General features: G+C 39.9%; 1 protein-coding gene across 1 annotated transcript in view; it reads right to left on the minus strand.

The window, feature by feature from the left end:
• The window catches only part of lrig3 (leucine-rich repeats and immunoglobulin-like domains 3), a 30,521-nt gene extending 21,008 nt beyond the window's left edge, over positions 1 to 9,513 (minus strand). The window contains exons 1-3 of the mRNA XM_081362694.1: positions 9,062 to 9,513; positions 757 to 828; positions 566 to 640 (exon numbers count right to left, since the gene is read on the minus strand). Of these exons, the coding sequence (XP_081218820.1) occupies positions 566 to 640; positions 757 to 828; positions 9,062 to 9,264 (350 nt within the window). The 5' untranslated portion in view covers positions 9,265 to 9,513. The remainder of the gene's footprint in view (positions 1 to 565; positions 641 to 756; positions 829 to 9,061) is intronic.
• Between the last annotated feature and the right edge of the window lie 5,749 nt (positions 9,514 to 15,262).

Consider the following 15,262-nt stretch of genomic DNA (forward strand, 5'->3'; position numbering starts at 1 on the left):
CCCAAACTCACTCATTAGTTAGTCAAACAGACAGTCCCACTCCCAAACTCACACATTGGTCGGTCAAACAGATGGTCCCAAACTCACTCATTGGGCAGGCAAACAGATAGTCCCGTCCCCAAACTCACTCATTGGGCAGGCAAACAGATGGTCCCGCCCCCAAACTCACTCATTAGTTAGTCAAACAGACAGTCCCGCTCCCAAACTCACTCATTGGTCAGTCAAACAGATGGTCCCAAACTCACTCATTGGGCAGGCAAACAGATAGTCCTGCCCCCAAACTCACTCATTGGTCAGTCAAACAGATGGTCCCACCCCCAAAACTCACTCATTGGGCAGGCAAACAGATAACCCCGCCCCCAAACTCACTCATTGGGCAGGCAAACAGATGGTCCTGCCCCCAAACTCAATCATTGGGCAGGCAAACAGATAATCCCGCCCCCAAACTCACTCATTGGGAAGGCAAACAGATAGCCCCTCCCCCAAACTCACTCATTGGACGAGGTGTAAGCTGTCATGTTGGGTCTAAACAGGAGTAAATCTGATGATAACGCCTCACACTCACAGAATCAGACAGCTGAGGTTTCCAGCATCTGGGCCCAAATCCGGGATCGACTCGAAGTCGTTGTTATTCAGTTTTCTGTGAACAGAGAACCAAATGGTTACACAAGTAGATTTCACACATTCAAGGAGAAAAAATACCCCAAAACACACACACACACACACACACACACACACACACACACACACACTCACATTTCGCTGAGGTGTGGCAGGCTGGAGAACAGCGCTTCGGGAAACGTGCGCAACTTGTTATGGCTCAGATCCCTGCAAAGAAGAAGACAGCCGTCAAAGAGTTTCTGAAGAGAACGAACAAACTCAACAAAACACTCGTACAGTATGACATCATCACGCCAATTCAACTCGTCAGTATTAATGATCCAAATATTCAAACCTACATCACACACAAATGCTCCTGTTAAAGGTTCTTCATGGAAACACTGATGCCAAAAAGAAAATACCATTTATAATATTCTTTAACTACACACACCATCATAAGCATCCAATCAGGATACAGCAAAACATTTGTTGGAGTGATTCAAACCACTGAGATGACTCATTAGAATCAAACCACTGAGATGACTCAGAAGAATCGTTTGTTTGAGTACAGACCATAGACTGTAAAAAAATAAAGTTAAAATAAAGTAAATACAATCTCCTCAGTCCTCCGAAGATCCCGAAAAAAATGTCCGTTGGTGCTTCAGTGACTACTTCGCTCAGAGAACCTGTCAATCACAGCTGTCAATCATGACGTTACACCACCGCATCACGTAACTAACTAAAAAACAACTTATTTTTGAAACAGACACTTGAACTTACATCAGCGTGATAAAAACGACAGCAAATGAAAGAAACCACCTTTAGAAAAAAGATATTTGAAGTGTAATTTAATTGTTTAGTTGGTCTCACGTCCCGTTGAATAACACGGGGAGGTGGGGCTTATGACCTGTACTAGGACCAGTCACTGGGGGGCGATCGAGACGTTTTGGCTTCACTTTTCAGGGCTTGTGCGGCACGCTTGGTACAGACAGTCAAAGGTAATGGTTTGCCACACAGTGTGTGTTGGTGTTGATGAAGTGTGAATCTCCGAGCTGAAGCTCCTCCATCTGGACTCCATCAGCTCAAACGAGGAGAGTAACGACTGATCATCTATTGGGAACGCAGGGAAAGTGAGCGCCACCTCAGCTTCTGGATCTGGACAGATGTTTTCCAGGTGGAGCTTCAATACAACAACTTCATGAGCCTTGGTTTCTTACTCTGGTGCTTTTAATCATCGATTTAACTGTAAAACTCTTCCTTTAAACCTAAACACAGATTAATAACAATATACAGTCGAACCCAAATATATTCAGACGTCTTCAACATTTCTCACATTATCAGTTTATCCGCTATAGTTTAGAGAACGGTAATGAAATATGAGCAGAACTCAGCTGATGTTTGACTGGTTTTGTCCGTCCTTCTGTTAGACTGTCTCACACATGAATTATGTTGAATATCTGTCAGCTGGTAAATTTAACTACACAATTAGATAATACCAGTTTAGCTCAACCAATCACCAAGCAATGCTTCATTGTGTTCAGTCTGTGTGTAAAAAGAGCATTAGCAATTAAAGACAACACACTTCAGCAAAACATGATCAGCTCAAAGTGTCCCAATCAGTTTTGGTCCTTAATGTCACTGGTAGAAACATAGACTGTAAAAAAAGATGGACGACGCCCCTTCGCTCTCTTCCATTGATGAGAACTGAAGCTGCCAGTGTCCTGATATGGCGCTGACATATTGGAACTTGAGTCTGCGCAGTAGCGATCTCGGGACCAGACCTGCGCAGTAGTGAGCAGGAAGTAAAGCCGCGAAATCAGCGCTCCGCCCTCACTCTCGCAGAACTCACTCAGGGAGAGTGGATTCTGCACACTTTTTTAAAAATTGATTGCAGTACGACAAGAGGCTTGTTAAAATAAATTAAATACAATCTCCTCAGTCCTCCGAAGATCCCGAAAAAAATGTCCGTTGGTGCTTCAGTGACTACTTCGCTCAGAGAACCTGTCAATCACAGCTGTCAATCAAGACGTTACACCACCGCTTCACGTAACTAACTAAAAAACAACTTATTTTTGAAACAGACACTTGAACTTACATCAGCGTGATAAAAACGACAGCAAATGAAAGAAACCACCTTTAGAAAAAAGATATTTGAAGTGTAATTTAATTGTTTAGTTGGTCTCACGTCCCGTTGAATAACACGGGGAGGTGGGGCTTATGACCTGTACTAGGACCAGTCACTGGGGGGCGATCGAGACGTTTTGGCTTCACTTTTCAGGGCTTGTGCGGCACGCTTGGTACAGACAGTCAAAGGTAATGGTTTGCCACACAGTGTGTGTTGGTGTTGATGAAGTGTGAATCTCCGAGCTGAAGCTCCTCCATCTGGACTCCATCAGCTCAAACGAGGAGAGTAACGACTGATCATCTATTGGGAACGCAGGGAAAGTGAGCGCCACCTCAGCTTCTGGATCTGGACAGATGTTTTCCAGGTGGAGCTTCAATACAACAACTTCATGAGCCTTGGTTTCTTACTCTGGTGCTTTTAATCATCGATTTAACTGTAAAACTCTTCCTTTAAACCTAAACACAGATTAATAACAATATACAGTCGAACCCAAATATATTCAGACGTCTTCAACATTTCTCACATTATCAGTTTATCCGCTATAGTTTAGAGAACGGTAATGAAATATGAGCAGAACTCAGCTGATGTTTGACTGGTTTTGTCCGTCCTTCTGTTAGACTGTCTCACACATGAATTATGTTGAATATCTGTCAGCTGGTAAATTTAACTACACAATTAGATAATACCAGTTTAGCTCAACCAATCACCAAGCAATGCTTCATTGTGTTCAGTCTGTGTGTAAAAAGAGCATTAGCAATTAAAGACAACACACTTCAGCAAAACATGATCAGCTCAAAGTGTCCCAATCAGTTTTGGTCCTTAATGTCACTGGTAGAAACATAGACTGTAAAAAAAGATGGACGACGCCCCTTCGCTCTCTTCCATTGATGAGAACTGAAGCTGCCAGTGTCCTGATATGGCGCTGACATATTGGAACTTGAGTCTGCGCAGTAGCGATCTCGGGACCAGACCTGCGCAGTAGTGAGCAGGAAGTAAAGCCGCGAAATCAGCGCTCCGCCCTCACTCTCGCAGAACTCACTCAGGGAGAGTGGATTCTGCACACTTTTTTAAAAATTGATTGCAGTACGACAAGAGGCTTGTTAAAATAAATTAAATACAATCTCCTCAGTCCTCCGAAGATCCCGAAAAAAATGTCCGTTGGTGCTTCAGTGACTACTTCGCTCAGAGAACCTGTCAATCACAGCTGTCAATCAAGACGTTACACCACCGCTTCACGTAACTAACTAAAAAACAACTTATTTTTGAAACAGACACTTGAACTTACATCAGCGTGATAAAAACGACAGCAAATGAAAGAAACCACCTTTAGAAAAAAGATATTTGAAGTGTAATTTAATTGTTTAATTGGTCTCACGTCCCGTTGAATAACAAGGGGAGGCGGGGCTTATGACCTGTACTAGGACCAGTCACTGGGGGGCGATCGAGACGTTTTGGCTTCACTTTTCAGGGCTTGTGCGGCACGCTTGGGTAGAAATTGGTCAGAAATATGGAAAATTCAGATTAATAATTCAGAAATATGAAGAATATTTGGGTATAATATGTCACAGTTTACATGATTTTGCTCTCCTCACTAGGGATGCAACGGTACACGGTAAAATCCCGGACCGTTCGGTCAGCCCTGCACGGTACAATCTACCCTCGTGTCCCGCGGGACTTCGGTTTTGCCATTGAGTTTGCGCTGATCCTTTTAGTTTTTGCTTTAGCTTATCTTGTTCACATATCGCGGAATTCGCGCCTAAAAACGCGTAGAAAACGCTAGGCGCGCCGCGTTCTCCTTTTTCCAAAGCGCTAGGGCGGTTGCGCTCCGGAGGCGTCTGTCGTTGCTAAAGCAACCATCAGCTGCGCTCTGGTTGGTTCTTGTCACGTGACCTACGGTGCGCTTGCGGCATTCTGAAAAGTTGAGAATTTTCTCTACTGCTGGGGACATCGTTAGTGCCAACCGGTCTCGCCTGGCACCAGACAGTGTTGATAGGCTCATCTTTTTGCACAAGAATCTCTCAATAGTGTGGATGAGTAAATAACATTGCACTTTGTATCCTGAATGCAGTATATATTTTTTTATATTATTTTGCTCTGCTTTTTTTTTATTCAAAGCACAAGCTAATTTATGTTTGTTAAAGGTAAAAGTGCACTTTTTCTTTCACATTGATCACTTCATATACCAGTTATCAAGGTTTGGAATTGGGATCCACTTGAATATTTTGAAGTGTGTTTGTTTACATTTTGTATTTCATATAAGTGATAGTTGAAGAGGTTGTATTACTTAGTGTTGTTCAGTACAGACTAGAGTGTTAAATTATTCCATACATTGATGTTCTTCCTACTGTGACATTCTGTTTATGCTCATAAGAAAAATAAAACATATTTTTGGGATGAAATAGCAGTCTCTTTCTGCACAAAACATGTACCGAAACCGAACCGAGACCGTGGCCCAAAAACCGAGGTACGGACCGTACCGTGGGCTATCTGTACCGTTGCACCCCTACTCCTCACTTACATAAATGAACTATAGTGTCCTGATCACACTAGTGAAAAAAATATTATAACTATTTTTACGTACATTATGCGCACAATTGAGGCGGATACATTTTTATCCCATAAAACTAAACTACGATAGAAACACATTTACTGAGTAAACCCTCAGCGGAGGCTGTGATTGGATAGCTGGAGTAACACTTGTTTATGATGGAGGGAAGAGAGTCCGACTGCAGAAGCGCAGAGGTTATTCCTGATATTCAGCAGCAGTTTCTCAGGAAGAGATGATGATGTTCTCTTCAACACGAGACGGAAACACTGCACATGTTTTATGCCTTATTCCAACTTTGTGCACAAATTTAATGTGGATGGAAACGGCTCGTGTTTAATTCCATCACACAGATTTTCCTCTGGATTTTCACAGGTTCAGTCTGGGCTTTAAATCAGATTGCATCAAAGTGCTCATCGATTCAGCGCATCCAAAATAAAAGTTTGTGTTTACATAATATATGTGTGTGTACTGTGTATAATTACTTTGTATATATAAATAAATACACACATGCATGTATACATTTAAGAAAAATGTGTTAATAAAATGTGTTATTTATATGTAAAATATTTATATTTAATATAAATTGTGTGTGCATATATATAACAGTATATACATGGAAATATTTCTTAAATATATACATGCATGTGTGTATTTATTTGTATATACAAAATAATTATACACAGTACACACACATATATTATGTAAACACAAACTTTTATTTAGGATGCGCTGAATCGTTTCACAGTAATAAACCGCTTAATAACAGAATCACTGAGAGGAATTCTGCTGTAAAAGACAATAGAGTCGTTATTCAGACCAATTCAGTTCAATAACGGTTTCAAAACTATGGGTTAGTGATGATAATTATACAATTATCATATTCATGTTCCACGTTATTCCCATAGCACTATTTAACAACATGCTAAATTAACAATAACTTCCAACATAAACAGGCCCATAAACACCACACGTCAAAGATGAAAACACACAGCACTGCTGATAATGCTGACGTTTAGTTTTCACTCATATTTATAACGATTTTGTCCATTTTCCAGTATGAGTGTGCCGGTGTTAAACAGCAGCTGGCGACTCTAACGCTCCCCGGCTCTGAAGAAACCCTGGATCTTTCCAGATGTAAATCATGAAAAGCTTTTTTTCCTTCTATTTTTCCATTCTGGCAGCGAGAGTTATTCACAGCTAACGACTTCAGGCCTCTCTCTCTCTCTCTACACACACACACACACACACACACACACACACACACACACATCGGCTCTTAATGGCTTCCATCTCTGGTTGGGTTTAGCTGCTAATTCAGCAGAAATAATGGGCCTGGGGAAAACAAAAGCTCACAGTTTAATGCCTGAACATGTGCGGTGTGTGAATGAGCATCAGCTCCTGAAACTCCACAACATCCACTCACTCTTTCACCCCTCGCTTTACCAACACCGAGGAATACGCCGATCATAACTCTCATATGCCGATCATAACTCTCATATGCCGATCATAACTCTCACACCGAGACATACGCCGATCATAACTCTCATATGCCGATCATAACTCTCATACGCCGATCATAACTCTCATATGCCGATCATAACTCTCACACCGAGACATACGCCGATCATAACTCTCATACGCCGATCATAACTCTCATATGCCGATCATAACTCTCATATGCCGATCATAACTCTCACACCGAGACATACGCCGATCATAACTCTCATATGCCGATCATAACTCTCATATGCCGATCATAACTCTCACACCGAGACATACGCCGATCATAACTCTCATATGCCGATCATAACTCTCACACCGAGACATACGCCGATCATAACTCTCATACGCCGATCATAACTCTCATATGCCGATCATAACTCTCACACCGAGACATACACCTATCATAACTCTCATATGCCGATCATAACTCTCATATGCCGATCATAACTCTCATATGCCGATCATAACTCTCATATGCCGATCATAACTCTCACACCGAGACATACGCCGATCATAACTCTCATATGCCGATCATAACTCTCATATGCCGATCATAACTCTCACACCGAGACATACGCCGATCATAACTCTCATATGCCGATCATAACTCTCACACCGAGACATACGCCGATCATAACTCTCATATGCCGATCATAACTCTCATACGCCGATCATAACTCTCATATGCCGATCATAACTCTCACACCGAGACATACACCTATCATAACTCTCATACGCCGATCATAACTCTAATATGCCGATCATAACTCTCACACCGAGACATACGCCGATCATAACTCTCATACGCCGATCATAACTCTAATATGCCGATCATAACTCTCACACCGAGACATACGCCGATCATAACTCTCATACGCCGATCATAACTCTAATATGCCGATCATAACTCTCATATGCCGATCATAACTCTCATATGCCGATCATAACTCTCAAACCGAGACATACGCTGATCATAACTCTCATACGCCGATCATAACTCTCACACTCAAACTGGCGGGAAAAAGTTCAGTAATAAACACTAATTATAATATTTAATCTAAATTAGGGCTGTTAAACGATTAATCACGATTAATCGCAACCAAAAAAAAAAAAAGTTTGTGTTTACATAGTATATGTGTGTGTACTGTGTATAATTATTTTGTATATATAAATACACACACATACTATATATTTAAGAAATATTTGCATACTGTATATATATTTACTTTATATATAAATATTTTATATATAAATAACACATTTTCTTAAATATATACATGCATGTGTGTGTATTTATATATGCAATATAATTATACATGGTATACACACATATATTATGTAAACAAACTTTTATTTTGGATGCGATTAATCGCTTCACAGCCCTAAAATAAATCATATATCGGCTATAATTTCATAATCTGACATCACTGTTTCCTGGTCTGTAATGTCAGGATGGCTGAACCTCAAACATCAACAGTAAACTAATGATGAGCAGAACAAGAATAGAGATGTGTCAATATTTTACAGGCAATATTGCACACATTTATAACTGTATAAATGGGTCTTTATGAATATATATAGGAAAGTAAATCATCATAATTAAGGGTCCATGACATCGACAAGTCCTGACTTTGAGAAATGAGTGAAAGCACTTTAATTATAATGTGTTTGTTCTTCAAGAATAAAATAACACAAGCTAAACATCAGCTGGTAAAGCTTTCAGAGCTCTGGAGGATTCAGATCCAACACTATTGGTCCATTAATCATGTTATTATTAAGATGATGTTGAAAATATGATTTTATTTCTCTTTCTTTAAGAATCTGTCTGAACTTCTAGATAGATCAAGAGAAAATACTTGGGTAATATCGAGGTTTTTGTTAAATTCTTTGGGCCTTTAAACTGAACACACACCAGACACAAAGATATACAGACACACACAGGCACTTTCTCTCACACACAGACACACTCTCTCTCTCACACACACTCTCTCTCTCACACATACACACACTGTCTCTCTCTTTCTCTCTCTCACACACACACACACGAGGAAAATCGATCAAACTAACTCAACTATCACTGTCACTGTTTAGACGGAGAAAAGTTTGTTTATCCTAGATTCAGCTTTGTTTGTTTAAGTTGTTTTTCACTTCAGTGATCTATGAGCTGTCCGCACACTGCTATCGTTCTCCACCTTGAGTGTTTTTCCCATATTTAAACGAATGTGGATGTTTTGATCGTGTTCCAGTGAGAGAGACACAAAGGATCTGAGGTAAAACACACTCACAGGCTCCTGATCCGCGCGGGCAGTCGCTCCGAGATCCTGCCGTGTTTCAGCGCACTGCAGTCGGCGAGGGATCCCACACACGAGCACACGGACGGGCACGGGTCCGGGTCCAGGTCCGGTTCCGAGTCTCCGTGAAGCGCTTTAAATCCCGTGAGGTGAAACACAAGCAGCGCGAAGCTCACAGCGCGAGCGGGCTGCGGCATTTTCACCCACAACAACAAAACTGACAAAAAGTCCACAAAATCGATCCTTAAAAGTTAAAATTCCGCACGAATATGAAAGAGAACAAAGATCTTAGCAGGTCCGCGTCAACTGAACTCTCTTTTCGCGTTTACTATCATGAATAAAAGTGCAGGAATCAGCGCCTCACCAACCGCTCCATCTCTGAGGAACTTTTTTCCACCGCGCGCTGGAATCAGAGCAGCATTCCGCGGCGCGCGCTCCCGTGGGCCGAACAGCGAGAGGGGTTCTGGGTAATGTAGTACAGACACTATCAAAACATTTTGCGAGAGTACGCAAAAGCATTGACACATTTTTTTCTTTCCGTGTCTCTTTAGGGGCTCCGTATCATTTAGCGTTTTTATTTCATAATCAGTTTTTCAGACACATGTCTGTCACAATAATTTTGAATTTTCGTGCTTAGTATGTCAATTTCGACTTTTCATCGGATAATTATGACTTAGTATGTCATATGTTTGACTTTTAATGTGATAATTTGACTTTTTAAGCCCTAATTTCGACTTTTCATCTCAAAATTATAACTCATAATTTCACTTTTTACATCATAAAAAGTACATTTGACTCAGTATGTTATCAATTATGATTTCAGCAGCTTGCATGAAATCACTTGAACATATAAAACTGTTTAACGAGAAAGATGATTTTGGCCCTTAAAACACGAGTAAAACATGTTCATAACAAGGTGTGAACGAGCTGTATGTCCCAAACCCATCAGAAAAGTATGTTTTCACTAAACCCTTTACAGGAACAATCTTCCATACTAGTTCACGTCTCCTGAGTTCATTATCCAGGAATCATGACACGTTTCCCCGAGCATTATGAATTATAAGTAGGTTAGTGGTTGGATTGAATATTTGATTGTCCTACATAATCAGAGGGACAAACAGACAGAAATCAATTCTTATTAAGCAAACGGCATTTGCTTTTAATTTCTAATCATGATTATGGCCTCAAGCAAATGATCGTCCGGTTCAGCTCGATCTATTATTAAACACAACAACTTATTAAGCATTGATTTAAAAAAGAAATGTAAAGGCATATCTTATCTTGCCTGCAAGCAATTTATACGTAAAAACATATTAAATAAATATATTATTATATTAAATGAATTATTTATAATGGTTGTGTTGTTGTTATTTATTTATGTGAAATATGCGAATGTCCTTTTATTTATTTATTTATTCATTTTTATTCTTAATAATAACAACCTGTGACTTCACTAATAAACATGTTACTTTAACACTATTAATAAAGCCATAGATCGTGATGTCTGTGTGTTTATCAGTGATGGGAAAGTTACTTTTAAAAGTAATGCGTTACAATATTGCGTTACTCCCTAAAAAAGCAACTTTTTATGGAAATTAAAATGTTACGTCACTATCTCTCACCTGGGCTGGATTTGCTTGTTTGTTTTAACTAAAACAACTTATTAAGAAAAACTCAGATATTTTGTTGTAAATGTAAAAGTAATGCATCACTTTACTAGTGAGAACTCTGATTAGGTAACTCGTGTTACTTGTAACGTGTTACGCCCAACACTAGTGTTTATAACGGCATCTGTTTAATGATGTAAATATGAATGTAATATCTTCAGTGTAAAAGATCAGTCTCTCAGTCTCTTAAATGAGTCCTGAGTCTCGGGTCTGTGGACAGATGCCAGTCATTATACTCAGAATAGCAGAAACCCTGCCTTCCCAGCATGCACTGCTCCGGTGGCTCGTCTCCGCCAGCACAAACATGGCCGTGTGTTTGACAGCTGACGGTGTTTATGAGTGGAAGAAGGGCCGATTCTGTGCAGAGACACACACACTCATTCCTGCAGGTATATCTGCGGTCTGTGGAGGAGCAGGGCATTCTGGGTATTCTGGAACTGCACTTACTGCTGTTTGTTCAGGCAAGAATCCCTAACACGAGTCATTAACCCTATGAAGCTCCGGTATCATATTCATATCTGATGATCACATGATCAGTCCTCCTGTGAGTTTAGACTCTTATATCCAGTCAAGCGTCCTTCAGCTCGAGCTTCTGCTGTCGAATCTGTCCTGATTTTATCAAGTTAACGTGAGAATAACTTAGCAATATTACTGTTATAATATAAGTGTTAGTAATATTTCAGCTGGACTGAAGAGGGTTTACTTGATTATCATCATCATTTATTATAAAAATCATGAGTATCAAATATGATCATCAGGCTTTTGAGGAAGATTTATTTCTTCATCTCTCAATCATCATTGTATTATATGTTTGAAAACTTGAAAAAGCATTTAAATATCATCTAGTCCAGCCTAATAAGTTCAGTGATGGTTCATTTTTGTTGTAAAAAAGTTATTAATTTGGTTAATTTATGTATATATGTGACCCTGGACCACAAAACCAGTCTTATGGGTAATTTTTTTTAAATTGAGATTTATACATCATCTGAAAGCTGAATACATAATCTTTCCATTGATGTATGGTTTGTTAGGATAGGACAATATTTGGCCGAGATACAACTATTTGAAAATCTGGAATCTGAGGGTACAGAAAAATCGAAATATTGAGAAAATCGCCTTTAAAGTTGTCCATTTCTATTGGCGATAGTGCTGCATCCATTCACAAAAATAAATGTTTTATATATTTAAGGTGGGAAATTTACAAAATATCTTCATGGAACATGATCTTTACTTAATATCCTAATGATTTTTGGCATAAAAGAAAAATCTATCATTTTGACCCATACAATGTTTTGTTGGCTATTGCCACAAATATACCTGTGCAACATAAGACTGGTTTTGTGATCCAGGGTCACATATATATATATAGCCGCTCTGGAGAAAACGGTGATGTCATCATCCAGCTCAGTTCAGTTCTCATATAATGCTGTCAATGCAGGAGATCAATAATTAAATTAAATGTCCGCAATGAAGGTGACTTGACTCGTCAGGTGTGCTGTTAGAGACTGTTTTACCCTGCGTGTGAATTATAAACAAATAATAGTTTGTCTCTCACAAACTCAAATCCAACCAGAACCGACAACAGCAAGAATGCGAAACAGATGCATGATCACATGATCACATGAACACATGATCACATGATCACATGATCACATGAACACAGAGAACACATGAACACATGAAACACATGAACACAGAGAACACATGAACACATGAAACACATGAACACAGAGAACACATGAACACATGAAACACATAAACACATGGACACAGAGAACACATGAACACATGAACACAGAGAACACATGAACACATGAACACAGAGAACACATGAACACAGAGAACACAGAGAACACAGAGAACACATGAACACATGAACACATGAACACAGAGAACACAGAGAACACATGAACACAGAGAACACATGAACACATGAAACACATGAACACAGAGAACACATGAACACATGAAACACATAAACACATGGACACAGAGAACACATGAACACATGAACACAGAGAACACATGAACACATGAACACAGAGAACACATGAACACATGAAACGCATAAACACATGGACACAGAGAACACATGAACACATGATCACATGAACACATGAACACATGGACACAGAGAACACATGAACACATGAACACAGAGAACACATGAACACATGAACACAGAGAACACATGAACACATGAAACACATGAACACATGGACACAGAGAACACATGAACACAGAGAACACGGAGAACACATGAACACATGAACACAGAGAACACAGAGAACACATGAAACACATGAACACAGAGAACACATGAACACATGATCACATGAACACAGAGAACACATCAACACATGAAACACATGAACACATGGACACAGAGAACACATGAACACATGATCACATGAACACCTGAACACATGGACACAGAGAACACATGAACACATGAACACAGAGAACACATGAACACAGAGAACACATGAACACATGAAACACATGGACACAGAGAACACATGAACACAGAGAACACAGAGAACACATGAACACAGAGAACACAGAGAACACATGAACACAGAGAACACATGAACACAGAGAACACATGAACACATGAAACACATGAACACATGGACACATGAACACAGAGAACACATGAACACAGAGAACACATGAACACATGAAACACATGAACACATGGACACAGAGAACACATGAACACAGAGAACACATGAACACAGAGAACACATGGACACAGAGAACACATGAACACAGAGAACACAGAGAACACATGAACACATGAACACAGAGAACACATGAACACATGATCGCAGAGAACAAATGAACACAGAGAACACAGAGAACACATGCTCACATGAACACATGAACACAGAGAACACAGAGAACACATATACACATGAACACAGAGAACACAGAGAACACATGAACACAGAGAACACAGAGAACACATGAACACAGAGAACACATGAACACAGAGAACACATGAACACAGAGAACACATGAACACAGAGAACACAGAGAACACATGAACACATGAACACAGAGAACACAGAGAACACATGAACACATGAACACAGAGAACACATGAACACAGAGAACACATGAACACATGATCGCAGAGAACAAATGAACACAGAGAACACAGAGAACACATGATCACATGAACACAGAGAACAGAGAGAACACAGAGAACACAGAGAACACATGAACACATGAACACAGAGAACACATGAACACATGATCGCAGAGAACAAATGAACACAGAGAACACAGAGAACACATGCTCACATGAACACATGAACACAGAGAACACAGAGAACACATATACACATGAACACAGAGAACACAGAGAACACATGAACACAGAGAACACAGAGAACACATGAACACAGAGAACACATGAACACAGAGAACACATGAACACAGAGAACACATGAACACAGAGAACACAGAGAACACATGAACACATGAACACAGAGAACACAGAGAACACATGAACACATGAACACAGAGAACACATGAACACAGAGAACACATGAACACATGATCGCAGAGAACAAATGAACACAGAGAACACAGAGAACACATGATCACATGAACACAGAGAACACATGAACACAGAGAACACAGAGAACACATGAACACATGAACACAGAGAACACAGAGAACACATGATCGCAGAGAACAAATGAACACAGAGAACACATGAACACAGAGAACACATGATCGCAGAGAACAAATGAACACAGAGAACACATGAACACAGAGAACACATGAACACAGAGAACACATGATCGCAGAGAACAAATGAACACAGAGAACACATGAACACATGATCGCAGAGAACAAATGAACACAGAGAACACAGAGAACACATGCTCACATGAACACATGAACACAGAGAACACATGAACACAGAGAACACATGAACACATGAACACATGAACACAGAGAACACATGAACACAGAGAACACATGAACACAGAGAACACAGAGAACACATGAACACAGAGAACACATGATCGCAGAGAACAAATGAACACAGAGAACACATGAACACATGATCGCAGAGAACAAATGAACACAGAGAACACAGAGAACACATGCTCACATGAACACATGAACACATGAACACAGAGAACACATGAACACAGAGAACACATGAACACATGAACACAGAGAACACATGAACACAGAGAACACATGAACACAGAGAACACAGAGAACACATGAACACATGAACACATGATCGCAGAGAACAAATGAACACAGAGAACACAGAGAACACATGCTCACATGAACACATGAACACAGAGAACACAGAGAACACATGAACACAGAGAACACATGAACACAGAGAACACATGAACACAGAGAACACATGAACACATGAACACAGAGAACACATGAACACAGAGAACACATGAACAAAGAGAACACATGAACACATGAACACAGAGAACACATGAACACAGAGAACACATGAACACATGAACACAGAGAACAC

Source organism: Scardinius erythrophthalmus (assembly GCF_964197995.2).
Source record: "Scardinius erythrophthalmus genome assembly, chromosome: 4".
Taxonomy (NCBI): domain Eukaryota; kingdom Metazoa; phylum Chordata; class Actinopteri; order Cypriniformes; family Leuciscidae; genus Scardinius; species Scardinius erythrophthalmus.